We start from the raw sequence: 17010 nt of genomic DNA, 5'->3' as shown, positions 1-17010 counted from the left end.
GGAGGCAGGGGTTCAGACAGTCTCCATTCACAGGCTCCCTCCTCCCCTCTCAGAGATACCCCAGGGTACCCTGGTGTCTCCTCACTTGGGACAGGAAGGAGAGCAGAGCAGGGATGTTCCCACTCAGTCTGCTGAATTCCACAAGAGGGAAATGCTGCAAGGGAAGGACAAGCAAGTTCCCTTTCAGCCAAAGGTGATGGGGTTTGAAAAGCACCATCGGGTCTTAAACACTCACACACACACTGAATGCTGTGTTTGCACAGCCCACCTCCCCACAGTCTCTGGCTCAAGAATGCGGGGGTTCCTGCACAAGCATACCATGGGGCCACCAAACCTTTATTTCTATGCTGACTTCTTTCTCCTGCTAGTTCAGAAAATGGGGAAGAGAAAACATCTTCTAGGTCAAGCTGTTATCCACAAACACATGGACACAAAGAAATCATAAAATAAAAACAAGAAAGGTCCGTCCACTTATCACTTGCTTACACCATACATAAAAATAAATTCAAAAATGGATGAAAGACCTTAATGTAAGACAGGAAACCATCAAAATCCTAGAGGAGAACACAGGCAGCAACCTCTTTGACCTCAGCCATAGCAACTTCTTTCTAGACACGTCACCACAGGCAAGGAAAACAAAAGCAAAATGAACTATTGGGACTTCATCGAGATAAAAATCTTCTGCACAGCAAAGGAAACAATCAACAAAACTAAAAGGTAGCCTACAGAATTGGAGAAGATATTTGCAAATATCTACCCTAACTGATAAGGGGTTAGTGTCCAAAATCTACAAAGAACTTCTCAAATTCAACACCCCAAAAAAAGAAACAACCCAGTTAAGAAATGGGCAGAAGACCTGAATAGACACTTTTTCCAAAGAAGACATCCAGATAGCTAACAGAAACATGAAAAGATGCTCAACATCACTCATCATCAGGGAAATACAAATCAAAACCACAATGAGATACCACCTCACACATGTCAGGATGGCTAAAATTAACAACACAGGAAACAACAGATGTTGGCGAGGATGCAGAGAAAGGGGAACTTTTCTTAATACTGTTGGTGGGAACGCAAACTGGTGTAGCCACACTAGAGAAAAATATGGAGGCTCCTCAAAATGTTAAAAATAGAACTAACCTACAATCCAGCAATTGCCCTACTAGGTATTTACCCAAAGGATACAAAAATACAGATTCGAAGGGTTACATGCTCCCCAATGTTTATAGCAGCATTTTCAACAATGGCTAAACTATGGAGAGAGCCCAAATGCCCATCAACTGATGATAAAGAAAATGTGATGTGTGTGTGTGTGTACACACACACACACACACACACAATGGAGTATTACTCAGCCATCAAAAATAATGAAATCTTGCCATTTACAACGACGTGGATGAGCTAGAATGTATTATGCTAGGTGAAAAAGGTCAGTCAGAGGAAGACAGATACCATATGATCTCATTCATATGTGGAATTTAAGAAAGAAAATAGATGAACATATGGGAAAGAGGAAAAGAAAAGAGAGAGGAAACAAGCCATAAAATACTCAACAGGAGAGAACAAACTGAGGGTTGACTAAGGGAGGTGGGTGGGGAATGGTTTAGATGGGTGATGGGCATTAAGGAGGGCACTTGTTGTGATGAGCACTGGGTGTTTTGTGTTAGTGATGAATCACTGCATTCCACTCCAGAAACCAATATTGCACTGTAATATTATACTACCTAAAATTTAAATAATAAAAAGTCCACTTATGGGTAAGCATAATTAAGGAGGATACAAGGGGGTTTTGAAAGCTGGTTTCCTGGATGATGCCTGATCTGTGGTCTCACTCACTGACTCAAAGAAAGGACGCTAATATGTATCAGGTACACACTGGGTGCCAGGTGCTTTTTCCCTATGATCTCATTTAATTCTTGAAATCCCATGAGAGAGGTATTAATTCTTTTTATTCAAAAGATGACGTTAAAATCTAAGTGGTTAATTAATTTACCCAGAGGTCACACAAGCAGTGGGGGGCAGAAACAGGTTTCATCATGGGTCCATAAGACTTCACTTTCATGCTTCTTCCTGTACACCAAGCTGCCCCTTAGTCAAATAAGATATAGAGGACACGGAGCCAATGGCATTAAAGAAAGGTAATGTGTTCCTGCCAGAAGCTTTGACTTTAGGGACACTCACTGGGTCTTTGTAGGGCGTCTGGAGCCCTGGAATGGGTGTTCCAGCTCTCAATCTATTGCTCTTGGCCATCTGTAGTGAAGGGCCTAAAGATGACCCAGCCCGCAGAGGAGTGATACCTCTCATTTCCTCCCATAGACTCCGTTTACAGCCAGGCAATACGTTGCTATAGCAGCTGCCCACTGTTTGTTCCTAAACTTAATCTCCACCCTCCAAGATACTCATCCACCTTGGAGAGAAAAAGTCCGTCTTTCCACACCTCTTGGCATCTGTGCCTCTTCGTTATCCAACAAGAGCAAGCAGTCCAGAGTCTTTGTTTTGTCTTTACATTTGAAGAGAAGAAGGTGGGAAAAAAAGAGCTTTTGATTTGCTGAATAAAAAATAAATAAATAAAAATGTAAATTATTGCTGTAGAAAACAGTCACTTTGTCACCAAACTTTAGGGCATTGTTTTGAAAATATAACCATTACTTTCTTCGGGACAGGCTGTCTCATGTGCTCCATACAAATATGTTGCTTGCTTATACATACGAGCTTAGAAAGTTTTTGTCAAATGAATGAAATCAGAATATCCCAGCATGTTTTGATATTCCGGGAAGCACATACATATCAATACAGATTTCTCTCTCTCTCGAGCACTCTCAGTTTTTATTAACAAGTAACATGCATTTATTATTTGTAGAAAATAATGTAGAAAACCTAGAAGAAAAGGAAGATAACATTTTCATAACACCGCCAATAGTTCTATCCATTACCTGGTCAGTCCTTACAGGTGTGTTTTTTTAACAGACTCAAACACAAGGGGCCAGAGTGCCCCTGGAGGCAGAGTCCCCTGAACATCAGAGCCAGTATAGCCCCTAAAGGCTGTGTGTCTTTTTTTTTTTTTTTAAGCTGTGTGTCTTGAACAAGTTGTTGCATTTTTTTAAACCTTTGTTTCCTCACCTGGACGGTGAGAATCTGTAACTACTTCGCAGAGTGTCTGGAAGATTAAATGAAATATAAAGAGCCCAAACACTGCGGCTGGTTGCAAGAAGCACTTGGAGAAATGTTTGCCTTTATGGTTATCACATATTACTACATCCAGTTTATTGTTACATCCATTATTAAAATGATAATACTGTTTCTCACCTGCTTTTTCACTAAGCAGCATGCAGTAAGAATCTTTCCGCATCAGAAAGTGCCTTTCTGTAGCACCATTGCTGATGACCATGGAGTCTTCTATCCTGTGGCTGTTGTACCATTTACTCACCAGTTGGGACCTTCATCTTTTTTAAAAACTCTTTTCCGTTAATGGTCTAACAGAGTTGACCTCCCAGAAGAGAGCTGAACTCACTTTTTGCTTCATAGCTTTTTCCTTCCCTGAGGTAAGGTCTAACTGTATAGTATTCACAATTACTGACCTGACGTGAATAGGCTGCGGGTGCCTCCACGGTGGGACACACATCAAACTAGCAACAAACATCACTGTCACCAGGTGCCCAGTCACGAATAGTCTGTAACACCCCTTGTTTGAGATGGGTGTCTTCTCTTGTTCTCCTTTCTGTCAAGCCCCGAAGAATATGGTGATCAAAGCTTTCCACAGGCTTCCTTCCTTGTAGAAATGGCTGTTGTGGGAGAAGGAAGGACACATTTCTCTCTTTTCTGGCATCAGATCAGCCGCAGCCCTGGTCCCTGGCCTCCTGGGCTGTGGCGCCTCCCCGGAGAGTTCTCGGTGGCTGTGTGGGCCACCTCTGCATGTGGGATTATCACGTGGCCTAGGTGACCTCGCCTGCCTCCCACTGACCCCTGTGGCCTTGTCTGTGCATAGGAAGGAAGGGCTATGGTGGAGCCCTCTTTATAGTCTAATCTTAATGGAGTCTGATTCCATGTATTTTGTTGACCTTTAAAAATTGTTCAAGGGCTGCTTTCTTTGAAGAGACCTTATCAGTCTCCACTTTGGCGTCATGATTCAATCAACAGCCTAATCTCTTTCTAATGAACATATGCTAGTGAGATGAGCCATGAGGGGGAGGAACACATGGATATTAGAGCTCTGTCCTGGGCCTGGGGACACGTCAAAGAGTAGAAATGGCATTCGGTTTGAGGAACGCTCAGATAAGCAGGAGAGATAGGTGGTATAGTCAGACGTACATGCGAAGCGCTGAAAGAAAGAGTAAAGGACATTCGGGAAGAAGGGAAAGGCAAATGGGATGCCTCCTGAGATGGTCCAGGAGGGCTTGCAGGAGAGGGTGCTCAGGCTGAGCCGGGAAGCTTAGCTCACTGGGCAGAGGGAACTGCTGGTAGAAAAGGGAGCAGGGCCTGGCGTGTTGGAAGGTCAGTATGTCTGGAATGGAAGGTGTGGGTTGGAGGGGAGAATGGAGGGAGGTGGGTTTGGAGCACTGGGCAGAGACCACAGCTCTAAGATGTTGGCCTGCCTATGAGGGCGCTTAAACTACCCTGAACGCAAGGTAGGAGAGAGTATCAGAGGATCTAAAGTTCAGGGAATTTGGATTGCCTGTAGAAACATCTAAGAAACACAGATTTTTCAGGAAAAAAAAAATTGGTTTGGGTTTAAATTGGGTCTACAGCCCTGACATGGGAGGTAACCTCGCCATCCTGGAAATGTGGAACATACATTCCCATCTGGTCTTTGGGTTCAGAGCGCCTGACTACTCCCAGCTGACTCTGCTGGGTTTTCCTTGAGCTTGACCCAGAACGGCTTGGTGCTGTAGGGTAATTCATGAGTCTTTAATTGTGTCCCCATAGGAAAACTCTGCCGAGGACCTCCTGAGGTTAACATCTAAGAGTTTGCCTGATCTGACCAGTTCAGTAGAGGACGTGTCCTCTTGGACCGACAACGAAGACCAGGAACCAGACGGGGAAGAAGACGAAGGACCCAGCTCGTCTTCTGTCCAGGGAACAGTAAGTGCACCTCTGTTTCCCCAGCTGCTTTGCTGGAACAATGTTTCCCTGAAGACATTGATGGCAGGATCAGAGATGATAGCTTAAGACAGTAGGCTAGAGACCGAATGGAAGCGGACCACAGGGCATTTTTTTTATTTTTATTTTTATTTATTTTATTTTTTTATTTTTTGGTCAGGAGCTTCCAAACAAATCTGTAAGGGTAGTGATTTTCATTTAAGAAAAAACATTGAAATTGGAAATGAGACGAGAGAGCAACTGTGCAGGAAGTTCAGTGTGTATATGAAGTTCCAGGACACTTAGTAATTCATATGTACACATGGATTTTATTGCTATTTTTTGTTGTAGTGTTTGAAAACGATTGGTTGTGAATTTAAACTTGGAGAGATTCTGGTTGAGAGTGGAATGTTACAGTAACATAAAGTCCATTCAGGCACAGTGGTGTGGATATGTCTTTCGGTTTTAAGGAAACCAGGACTTTCACTGGGCTCGTGGCTGTTTTCACACCCTCAGGGTCTGCTCTCACGTGCTACCTGGCACGTGGAGTCGGGAGGGCTTTTAGTTAACTGGGATTGCAGTGTGGCTCCTTGTTTCCTCTTTGGATCCCAGATCTGACAGGTGTGGCATTTTTAGTGTAAACTCTTGTTAGCACTTCTTCCCCATCCAACCAGCCATGGGGAGGGTGCCCCCCTTCTGCCATTGGAGCCCCTTACTCTTTCCCACCAGCACTAAACCCAGGCAGCATGGGTATGGATTGGAAAATTCGTTGTGGTTATAATTAGGCCTCAGAAGACCAAAAATGCATGTTTTATTACATTTATGCAACATGCTCTTTTAGTTTAAGGAAGAAAAGGTTGCTTTTCTCCTTTCTTTTCCATCACTGGAGATTCAGGGCTACTGAGTATGGTTGTATAGGTGTAGATTGCACAGTGTGCTACCTTGAAGGAAGCACCGTTTGCATGATAAAAATCATAGGCTTTTATATTTATTAGGACAATTTTCTGAAAGATGGCAGTAAAGAGTTTTGCTCTAACAAATTCAATAAATTAGGACAATTTTCCAGTCAAGGAAGGAAAGCATCTTAAAGAAGAGATGCCTTTTTGGGAGTACCAACTACGGCAGTCGGCGTCATGGCAGGGCAGGCGTTTAGAAAGTTTCTTCCCCTCTTTGACCGAGTTTTAGTTGAAAGGAGCGCAGCTGAAACTGTAACCAAAGGAGGTATTATGCTTCCAGAAAAATCTCAAGGAAAAGTGTTACAAGCAACAGTAGTAGCTGTTGGATCGGGCTCTAAAGGAAAGGGTGGAGAGATTCAACCAATTAGTGTGAAAGTTGGAGATAAAGTTCTTCTCCCAGAATATGGAGGCACCAAAGTAGTTCTAGATGACAAGGATTATTTCTTATTTAGAGATGGTGACATTCTCGGAAAGTATGTGGACTGAAATCATTATTAAAATGGCATGAAGTGAAGCTGCCCATTCCAGTGAGGTTGTGAAATCTTTCATCATGTAAATAATTTTCATGTCTCTCTTTTATAATAAACTAATGGTATCCAAACTAAAAAAAAAAAAAAAAAGAAGAGATCCCTTTTTGTAATTTGCCTGCAGGCATTGTATAGGGCCAGTGTTGATCTGAAACATTTTTCCAGCTGCTTTCCCTTCAAAGGAGATCTTTCTCGGAACACTAACCTGTGAAGCAAATAAACCAGAGCTGAATGAATGAGGTTAAGGTGAACAGCTTAAAAACAACTGTGTAATTATTTCCATCTCTTTGTATTTTGATACCATTTGGTGGCTGCCCTTATTTTTATGTTTAGTAAGGGCAGAGACGAAGCTAATTTTCGTGGCCTACACTGCTTCTCTGACTCCTACTTACTTCTCGAACCTTACTTCTCACCGAGTTCGTCATTCCTCATAAGCAACCACCACACCACCCTTCCTGTAGTCCCTCAAGATGACTGCATCTTTTTGTGCCACAGGACCTTTGCAAATGCTATTCTCTCTCTCCCTCTTTCTTTCTCTCTCTCTCTCTCTCTCTCTCTCTCTGGAATCCTCTGCCTGAATAAGATGACTCCTATTCATCTTTGGGATGCTATAGTGTTACTGCCTCAGAGAAAGTTTTCCTGAATACACCCACATATACTAAATCTCTTAGCCCTCATAGCATGACTCTGTGGCTCTCATGTGAACCGCTTGTCACATCTGAATTTGTGATTATTTGATTAAGATCTGTTTCCCCTGTCCAACTCTACACTCCATGAGGTAATGTGATGACTGGATTGGGTTCCCAATGAATCCCTAGAGTTTAGCCACTACATCTGGTGCTGAGTTATAAATATCAAAATGAATTTTAAAACAAACAACAGAATAAGCATTCATTGAATGCTAATGAAAATGACACCTAAATCTAACTGGATTTATCCACCATAAAAATTACGGTTACTCCAAGGCCCACAACTGACCACAGCACGGCAGCCTCAGAGGGCCTTTGGATTACTATCCACATTCTAGCCCCCGTAGCCTACAGGGGTGGTCCTTGAATAAGCCTCGGACAGGCCTGTGTATCTAGTGTCTCCTCCCTGCCACCTCTTTGCAGATGACTTATCCAATAAAGGGTTAGTGTCCAAAATATTTAATGAACTTACACAACTCAACACCAAAACAACAAGTAATCTAATTTAAAAATGGGCAGAAGACATGAACCGACATTTCTCCAAAGAAGACATCCAGGTGGCCAACAGACACATGAAAAGATGCTCAACATCACTCATCATCAGGGAAATACAAATCAAAACCACAATGAGGTATCACCTCACACCTGTCAGAATGACTGAAATCAACAACACAAGAAACAGCAAGTGTTGGTGAAGATGTGGGGAAAAAGGAACCCTCGTGCACTGTTGATGGGAATGCAAACTGTGCAGCCACTCTGGAAAACAGTATAGCTGTTCCTCAAAAGGTTAAAAATAGAGCTACCATATAATTCATAATTCCACTACTGGGTATTTACCCAAAGAATACAAAAACACTAATTTGAAAAAATATATGCACCGTTATGTTTATTGCAGCATTATTTACCATAGCCAAATAATGAAAGCAGCCTGAGTGTCATCTGCAAATATCTTCTCCCACTCAGTAGGTTGTCTTTTAGTTTTGCTAGGTGTTTCCTTTGCTGTGCAGAAGCTTTTTATTTTGATGAAGTCCCAACAGTTCATTTTTGCTTTTGTTTCCCTTGCCTGAGGAGACATGTCTAGAAAAATGTTGCTATGACTGATGTCAGAGAAATTACTGTCTATGTTCTCTTTCAGATTTTTATGGTTTCAGGTCTCACGTTTGAGTCTTTAACCACAAATTTTGTGTGTGTGTGGGGGTGTGTGTTTAAGGTGTAAGAAAGTGGTCCAGTTTCATCCTTTTGCATGTTGCTGTCCAGTTTCCCAACACCATTTGTTGAAGAGACTGTCTTTTCCCCATTGCCTGTCCTGGCCTCCTTTGTCATTGATTAATTGACCATATAGTCATGGGTTTGGTTCAGGATTTTCTGTTCTGTTCCATTGATCTATGTGTCTATTTTTGTGCCAGCACCATACTATTTGGATCACTACAGCTTTGTAGTATGTCTTGAAATCTGGGATTGTGATACCTCCAGCTTTTTTCTTCTTTTTCAAGGTTGCTTTGGCTATTCGGAGTCTTTCGTGGCTCCATGCAGGTTTTGGGATTATTTGTTCAAGTTCTGTGAAAAATGCTGTCAGTATTTTGAAAGGGATTGTATTAAATCAGTAGATAAACACACATATTTTTTTAAGATTTATTTGTGAGAGAAAGAGCGTGTGTGTACGGGGGCGGGGGGATGGGGAGGGGCAGAGGGGGAGAGGGGGAGAGGGAGTCTTAAGTGGACCACACTGAGTGTGGAGCCCAACACAGGGTTCAATCCCACAACCCCGAAATCACAACCTGAGCCAAAACCAAGAGTCAGACACTTAAACAACTGCACCACCCGGGCGCCCCAGCACACGTGTATTTTTAATTGATCTTATATTTACTTTTGAAACTTGGTATGATTTCAGTGATATAATCATGAACATTTCCCCCATGTCATTAAAGGGGCTCCTGAAGCATGATTTATAATTGCTAATATTCCATAACATAGAAGTGCCATAGCTTATTTCACCAGTTTTCTACCAGAAATTCCATTTTCATCAATCACAGGTATATCTGATTTTTTCAAAGTTATAAAGAATGCTGTACAGAATATCTTCATTCATGTACCTCTGTGCACGTTTTTTTATTTTATTTCCTTAAATAGCTTGAAGCAGAATTGCTTAGTCAAAGGTTTTCTCCAGAGAGGTTATTTATTACTAATTTAGAGATCTAGCAGTGGCCAGTTCCCATCATCACCAATAACATTATGTTAAAAAAAAAAAAAAGTTTACCAATTAATCATATATTGTTTTATATGTTTATTGTAGTTTTGCCAAAAGCATGACAATGCCTTATGTGATAACGTAATTTATCTGGGAAACTCAGCACTAATTCTCTACAAGTGCACGTCTCAGTGCAGTATGGTAGGGGATCTCCGTCATGTCACCCCAGGCTTTCATAGACAAATCCCAAATCCATTATCCATGCGAAACCCAAACCGATCCTGCTTTGACAGTTCTCCCTTCTCTGAGCCTCGACACCACCTCACCCACTTCACCTTCTGCTCTGCCTTCCTTGCAAAGCCCTCCCAGAGGGGGGAACACCTGGGTTTCTCCCTGGCTCCCCAGTAATGCCTCAGCACCAGTCATGTGTCACCATCCTCTTGAGCTCTGGTTTCACCCAGGAGAACGGAACCCGAGACAGAGCCCTGAAGGACCAGCAAGTAGGCAGCTGGCACGAAGTATTTTCTGGATTTCACAATGTGCCCAGGGTCTGCCTTGCTCTGCCTTATAAAGGTACTGAACTACTGAGGGGGGGGGGCAGGGAATTCTCTTTTTCAGTTCTATGTTTATAGTCCAGGACTCTGCTTCATCATATTTTAAATACTAATGAACCATTTAAATGAAAGAAACCTGGTACTGTTTAATCAAGTTACAAAGCCTTTTATTTCACAGATGATAATAATTAAACCTGCTGCCAAACTCCACTCAGACATTGACTATTTTTGCACCTGTAAGTCACAGTGTGCTCCAAGCACTTAGCTGAGCAAACGCAATACAAAGGCTGAGGACCTGTGATGAGCATCCTTAGGATTTATTTTTCATGGCTGCAATAGACAGCAAGGAGATTTTCCTTTCAGAAAGGTCCAGCCGTGCTTGGAATAAAACCATATGGTGAACATCAAATTTGAGTAGTGGAGGCAGAAAAAAGGGAGTGGGAGCAGGACAGTGAAATTCCATGGTGATTTGCATAATTGTCATCCATCTCAGAAGGGTCTGGCTTCAGTGACAGGGCTCCATCTCCACCATCCACTGCTCACCGCCCCCCCACCACAGCCAGTACGGGAGACTGCCGCTTCCCCCGTGCCGGCTGTGGTCCTGGTCCACGTGACTGGCCATTCTTTCTCAAGTCTGTCTTCTCCACTTTGTCTTCTGCTCTGCAATGACAATTTGTAAATTAGTATCTGGCCATGTTGCTTAATGGTATAAAATTATTCACTGACTCTCAATCACACTGAGGTTAAAATCCCAACTCCTTAACATGGAATGCATAAACTCCAGCCTGCCTGCACAGATGTCTGTACATGCTCCCAGCAGCCCTACACACACACACACACACCCCTCCCCTAGCACTGTGAGATCCATGTTCCCCAGGTGTTCCAGAACTCTCCACTACTTTGTGCCTTTGTACCTGCTCTTTCAACTTGGAAGATACTTGTCAGCCCAGCCCAAATGTTATTCCTCCCCATAAGTAAAGCTTTCCCTGAGCCCCCCAGAGTTATTTGGTCTGCGCTCTGCACTTGAATAGACTTCGGCCATAGTGCTTACCATCTTGTTTTCATAATTTATCTTTTTATTCTGTCTTCCTCATTAGACATGAACATTTCAAGGGCAAAGACCATGATGTCTTAAGCATCTCTGTCACCCTAGGATGGTAGCGTGTCTGGGATTAATAGGAGGTTGAAAAGAGGAAGGATTCTCCTGTGCTGTCTTGCCATTCCTTGACCACTTCTGATCTGTCTCTTGGTGCTCACCTGGTCGTCTTCTGTCCTTGAGGTACAAGCCTGGGTCCACGAGCCTCTGATACTTGTGCTTCACTCCTCTTGCCCCCTGCTGAGCCCTCCTCCATCTACTCTTAAGAGGAATTGGCCCCTGCCTCTTCCACCACTGAGGGTATCACGCTGTGGGGTATCACAGTGCTGCAAGATCTGGTCTTGCTGCTGATAGGAGAATCGGGAAGAGTAATTCCTTTCTGGCCCTTGTGGCCAGTTGAGGGAGTCTCAACTCAGTTGCAGGTTTTGCACACTTGGAACCAAGATGACGTTGCGCTGCTGAGTGTGCAAGCCTGCGGAGGACACGAGTCGTAATTCCTCTGCTGCCTGCCAACATCCCCATAGAAAGGAGAGTTGGTATTAAAAGGAACTGAGATGCTTTGCTTTGAGGCATTACGTGTGTGTCTCATCTCTGGTTATCTAAGCACTAACCTTCCTCTCAAGGACCAGATCAAGTTCAGAGTTATCTCCAAGGCCGCCCTCTGCTCAAAACATTTACCAACATCGCGCTCTCTCCCGAATCTGTTGATCACTGCTCCCTGGGCATTTAAGCCTGTGCTGTTCTCCATTTACGGGTAGCTGCTTATCTCTTTGGGGGAAGAAAGAAAATACTCAAACTTTGTAAACTTTTGAAGCCAGGCATATCTATTTAGGCTCCCAGTATCCACTGGAGTACCTTGTGTTCAATACTTACTCAGTACATATTTCTCTTTTGGGGGGGGACAGAGAGTGCGTGTGCGCATGTGAGCAGGGCTGAGGGGAGAGGGGCAGAGGAAGAGAGGGAATCTCAAGCAGTGCAGAGCCCAACACAGGGCTCGATCTCATGATCCTGAGATCACCACCTGAGCCAAAATCAAGAGTCAGACGTTTAACCAACTGAGCCACTGAGGTGCCCCTCAGTACATATTTCTTGATCATAAAGCTGTCTCTGGAGCAATGGTTCTCCAGGTGTGGTCCCCGGACCAGCAGCAGCAGCATCACCTGGAAATGTGTTAGAACCACGGATCCTCAGGTCCCACCCTCAACCTGCAAGTCAAAAACTCTGAGGTTGGCAGCCAGCGTCATTTAACAAGCTTTCCAGGTGATTTGGACACAGGCTAACATTTGAGAACTTCAGAGCCCGCCAATAAAAGGAGTGGTAACTGTGTTGTTATTGGCTATTCCAAAAAACGTGTATCCTTTCTCAAGTGTAAATAATCATAGCACATCTTTTTTAAAAATTAGATTTTTCAGGGGGAAAAAAATCTAGCCTCCTGAGAAAGTGGCTCCTCTCTTTTAAAATGAAGAGAGGAAGAAGAGTTTTAATATAACAAGGCATGATGGACTGGGTGATACCTCTTAAGTGTTGGGGAGCCTTTTTCTATTTTAACAAAAACAAAACTGGAAGTAATGATTGTCTTGCCAAACCTGCAATTGTCAAGGCTCAGCTCGGAAGAGTTTGTTTAGCACATCAGTCAGCAGGCCTGTATCCGGCTTCCTTTGACATCAAGGGAATCAGTTCTAACATTTCTGGAATCACCAGTTCAGGAAAATCTTAGAGAACTTCTGGGTGATTAGGGTTTAAGAAGGAATAAAGGACCTCATCTTTCAAAAGGAAAGAAGCGCCAAACTGGATCTTAACGGTTCTGTAAGTGATATTGGTGTTTGATTCTTTGGTGGTGGGATAGTCATGAGGAGGGAGAACCTGAATTCCAGTCTTCTGGAAGAGTTAGCATCTTCAGGGATGGGTATTAATCTACATATGGAAAGAAAGGAAAGGAGCTCTTGGGCTTTGTTTGGATTGAGTAACTGATAAAGTGTCGGCCCTTAGTTTCCAGAGTGTCTGGGTGCTGAGGACTTGCATTGCCGTGTCTAGAAGTACCGTTTCTGGTTGAGTCGAGCTGCCCTAGGTGGGAAACAGTCTCTTGTTTTGTGCCTAAGCTAGATTTTTTTTTTCCTGGTGAATCAAATCAGAGCCTTATGCAAAGAACAATGAGCACCAAGTATGTAAACTTGCAACTAGTATTAAAATGGGAAGACCCCATAACTGACTGGAACTCAGATCTTCACAGAATGAAACTGTGAATGCACAGGGACTGACACAGGGCACACTGCACTTTTTGCAAGAGGGGCAGATGTTCTCTCCCTAAAGCCTCAATGAGAGGGTGTTACAGGCTGCTCGCCCAGGTGCAGTGGGCTGGGCTACACACCTCAGGGTGCCTCTGAGTCCATGGCAATTGCAGCAACTGCTTAGACATGGCGCACTCCCCTGCGTCAGACATGGTCTTCCCTTCTTTCTGGGCTTCCTCTTCCTACTCATCTAACTTCAGGACTCACTTCTCCTGGGAAGTCTTCCCAGATACACATATCCTTCATGCCTGGATGCCTAGCATGTAACACGCCCTGTATTTTCCTTCATGGTCCTTAACGCAGATTATAATGATGCAAAGATGCATGTGCAGGCTTGCTTAATGTCATCCTCCCGCACTAGTAGAGGACCCAAGTGGGCAGGACCCATGTCAGGTTTGCTTCCCCATGTATACCAAGGGTTCACTGTTGGCTCCCAGTATGCATGTATGTATGGGGTGGAAGGATGCTGGGACAGTTGGACAGTTGACATTCCCCCCTCGTCATGTTTGATCATCTCCCACTGACTTGCCCGCCTTCACCAGCCCGCCATGCATTTAAAATGGGCATGGCACTCATTGTTGGTGTCTGCAAACTAGGAAGTCTATCGTCTGCCTCTTCCTTCTGGATTTTCCACCTGGCATAGGAATACTGATGATAGAGAAATCATTTTTCTACATATAGCATTGGGAAAACACAGCATACCTTTCCTTAAAATAGGACATTCATGGTAGTGCCTCATTAACAAATGAGTAGATCTCTTTACTTTTTGTTCGGTTAAGGTAGGAAAGCTACAGGCTAAAGATGGAATTTAGGACTTGATTTTTTTTTTAACAAATCAAAAGCAACAACAAAAGATTAAACATTCCAAGGGAGTTGGTGAAGTAGTATGTGGACCGTAAGTGAAAAGAGACGAGTCAAAAAGGTACCAGGGAAAAGATCATGGAAAGGAGAGTCTCAAAGATGGGGATTCTGATAAATAGAACTGCGAAGTGTCTGAGCTACAAGGAACCTAGGGGATCAGCTGGCCCCAACCTTGCCTTTTATAAGCTAGAAATAGGTGAGAGAGAAGGCTACTTAGCTCTGCTTGTCCCCCCAAGACGAGTCATGCTTATGGCTCAGGGCAGCTATGAGGGAAAAGCAAAAGCAAAAAGGCCGGGAAAGAAAAGGTGAATGTCTTCAAAAAGGTGTTCACAGCACTTCTCAAATGTGCCGGGGGAATGACTGTGTGTTGCAGATGCATCCTTGTGCACAGGTAGCTCTGCACTCTTCTCTGTGTCTACAGTGCACAGGGAGGGCATGGTTTCAGCTGGTCCTCAGATCTTCGGGGTCCTGGTTGGAGTGGGGTAGGGCCTAGGAATTAATTTTCAGAAGCTTCCCAGGTGATTCTGATACTCACCCAGATGTTGAAAAGCAAATTTGGGGGAGAAGTTGACTGCTGTCAGAAGCAGCAGGTTCAAATACACCCTTTGTTGGCCATGTGGCAGTCTCTAGGACCAGCTGCTTCGTGGCAGGGCTCCTGAGTCTCCTGGCTGGGAGCTGTATGAGCCCCGTACCTGTCCGTCCGTGGCTTTGAGATAAGTGGACCTTTTAGGCCCCCAACTTCCTCCCTCCTTTCCATAGTTTGGGATGAGGGAATGAGGCCACATGTTTGAGGTGCTCGTGGGAAACTTGGAAACACAGACTCCCCCAGCCCACTCGGGATCCTCTGTGAGCAGAGACTTGCGTGTATCTCATAGTTCTTCTCATTGCCTTTGTGGATGCCAACCAGTTCCTGGTACACAGACTACTGTTCCCGGCACCAACCCAAAGCAGGCAGTGATGCATATACTGACCCACAGTTCCCTGAGTTGTACATTTTCCATTCCACGGTCCCGGAGGGTGAACTACCCTCTCTTTCCCCTCAGAGTCCGAGACTTTCCCATGCAGGTCTCCGCTCACCTAGATGCTCTGTAAGCCAGACGTCAGCTGGCTCGGGCCACGTGTAAGAGGCTGCGTGAAGCTCAGCGCAGGGTGCGGAATTGCCAGAACAAGATAAGACAAGGCCTGCAGTTATTGCTGGTCTAGGAAAATGAGATTTAAATTTGGGGGTGGTTTTTGTTTGGTTTGGTTTCGTACTTAAGGAGATGAAGTGATTACTTAAATGGGTGGGGGGGAAGGTAAGATAAGAGTAATTATTCGGCCTGGATAAATGGCCCAGAAAACTGCTGAGGTTTGCATTAGGTTGAGTCCCGTGGCACATTTTCTGGGGCCTGTTCCAACTCGTTACCTGGCTCTGTGCTGCATTTTCAAATGAGCAGTTTGCACTTCTCAAGGAAGTAAACAACTCAAGTGATTTGCATTTAAAAAAGCAAATACTGTGTCTACACTCTCCACACAGCGGTCTCAACTGTGGGGTGAACACAGCCAGTGGAGGGATACCAGACTGTCCCGTGGAGCATGCGTGGAAAATAGGAGAACTTGTATAGATTTTATTTCATTTTAGATTGTTTGGGGTTTTACAGTGTATGTACACGTTAGTGCAGTAGCATGGGGTTATAATTTATGACTCTATGTTGGGAGTGCTTGGTGGCTACACCATCCACAAAGGCTGACATTCCAGCCTGGAACCTTGTGAAATACAGTTCAAGAAATCCCCTTAGTAGGCAGTTGACTTTATTATCGCCTTCTGAATTTGAAAAATTCCTTCAAATTTCAGTGAAAATAAAATAAGGTCTACTAGAGCATGTAATCCTATTTCTTTGCCCTCTCATTTCTTTTGTGAAAATAACACCATAGAAGTCATGACGTGACTTTATGACTTCAGGTTAAGTCGGTTCCTGTCTTCATGTATGCATTCCATTATCATATTCCAATATGCCTTTCAGCCCTGCCCCCTATTACAAATTTCCCTCTTATAAACATCACCCCTAATAATTTAGTTTTCTGTGTCCTTTGGGAGTTTAAATCTGTGATCCACACATTGAAATGTAAAGACAGATATATTAAGACTTGAGGAAAGTAGGCAGTTCAGAAATGAAACTGAAATGAAAACTTTTTTCTGCCCTAGCCAAAATGATGGCAACTGCACAGGAGGAAAAAACGGGATGATGTGACCCATTTGTGCACCGTATAGCTTAGGAAATCTATCTTATTTGTTTATGAGCTTCAATCAGCCTTGAAGTTAGCAGAAATCCTTGAGATGTATATGTCGTTTGAGACTGTAAATGGAGATCGTGCTGATACAGTCAGATTCTTACTCTCTTAAGAGAAACAGGATATCCCCACTTAGTTTTAATTCCAGTTATTGTGTTGATTTTTTTAGGAAAATGACAAAACCACTTTGACAGTGCATAGATGAATTAGACAAATAGGCAATGCATGCTAGAAAAAAAAACACACCTCACTTGAAGACTTCGTGAGCAACGGAAAAGTTGGAGTTTTGGGGGTGTTTTTCTCTTTTTCACTACATCTTATGCAAAACAGTAGTCCAGAGCCTGGAAATACAAACAAAGCAAAATATAAGAGATCAGAACTTCCCTTGTGGAATCCAGGGCAGACATTTCTCAAAGAAATAGGTTTGTTTAAAGTTAATAGAGTTCTCCCCAACCCTATTGTTATTGTTGTTTGCTTGCCTAGCTTTTTGTTTGCTGTTTGTTT

At 43.6% G+C, this 17010-nt stretch overlaps 2 protein-coding genes across 10 annotated transcripts in view; both read left to right on the top strand.

The window, feature by feature from the left end:
* The window catches only part of PDZD2 (PDZ domain containing 2), a 343304-nt gene that overhangs the window by 267557 nt on the left and 58737 nt on the right, over positions 1–17010 (top strand). For 8 of the 9 annotated variants that reach the window (XM_027604791.2, XM_027604788.2, XM_027604789.2 and 5 more), the window contains one exon: positions 4924–5079. In XM_027604791.2, the coding sequence (XP_027460592.2) occupies positions 4924–5079 (156 nt within the window). Of the gene's footprint in view, positions 1–4338; positions 4492–4923; positions 5080–17010 lie in introns of those variants that run through there. The other variant, XM_027604796.2, reaches the window with a different exon arrangement.
* LOC113928766 (10 kDa heat shock protein, mitochondrial-like) lies at positions 6204–6638 on the top strand. Its single transcript, XM_035727564.1, has one exon. The coding sequence runs from the start codon at positions 6210–6212 to the stop codon at positions 6516–6518; it is 309 nt and encodes a 102-aa protein (XP_035583457.1). The 5' UTR covers positions 6204–6209; the 3' UTR covers positions 6519–6638.

The sequence above is a fragment of the Zalophus californianus genome, chromosome 5 (assembly GCF_009762305.2).
Source record: "Zalophus californianus isolate mZalCal1 chromosome 5, mZalCal1.pri.v2, whole genome shotgun sequence".
Taxonomy (NCBI): domain Eukaryota; kingdom Metazoa; phylum Chordata; class Mammalia; order Carnivora; family Otariidae; genus Zalophus; species Zalophus californianus.
Note: the sequence above shows the minus strand (reverse complement) of the source record. Positions and strands in the feature narration are given on the sequence as shown.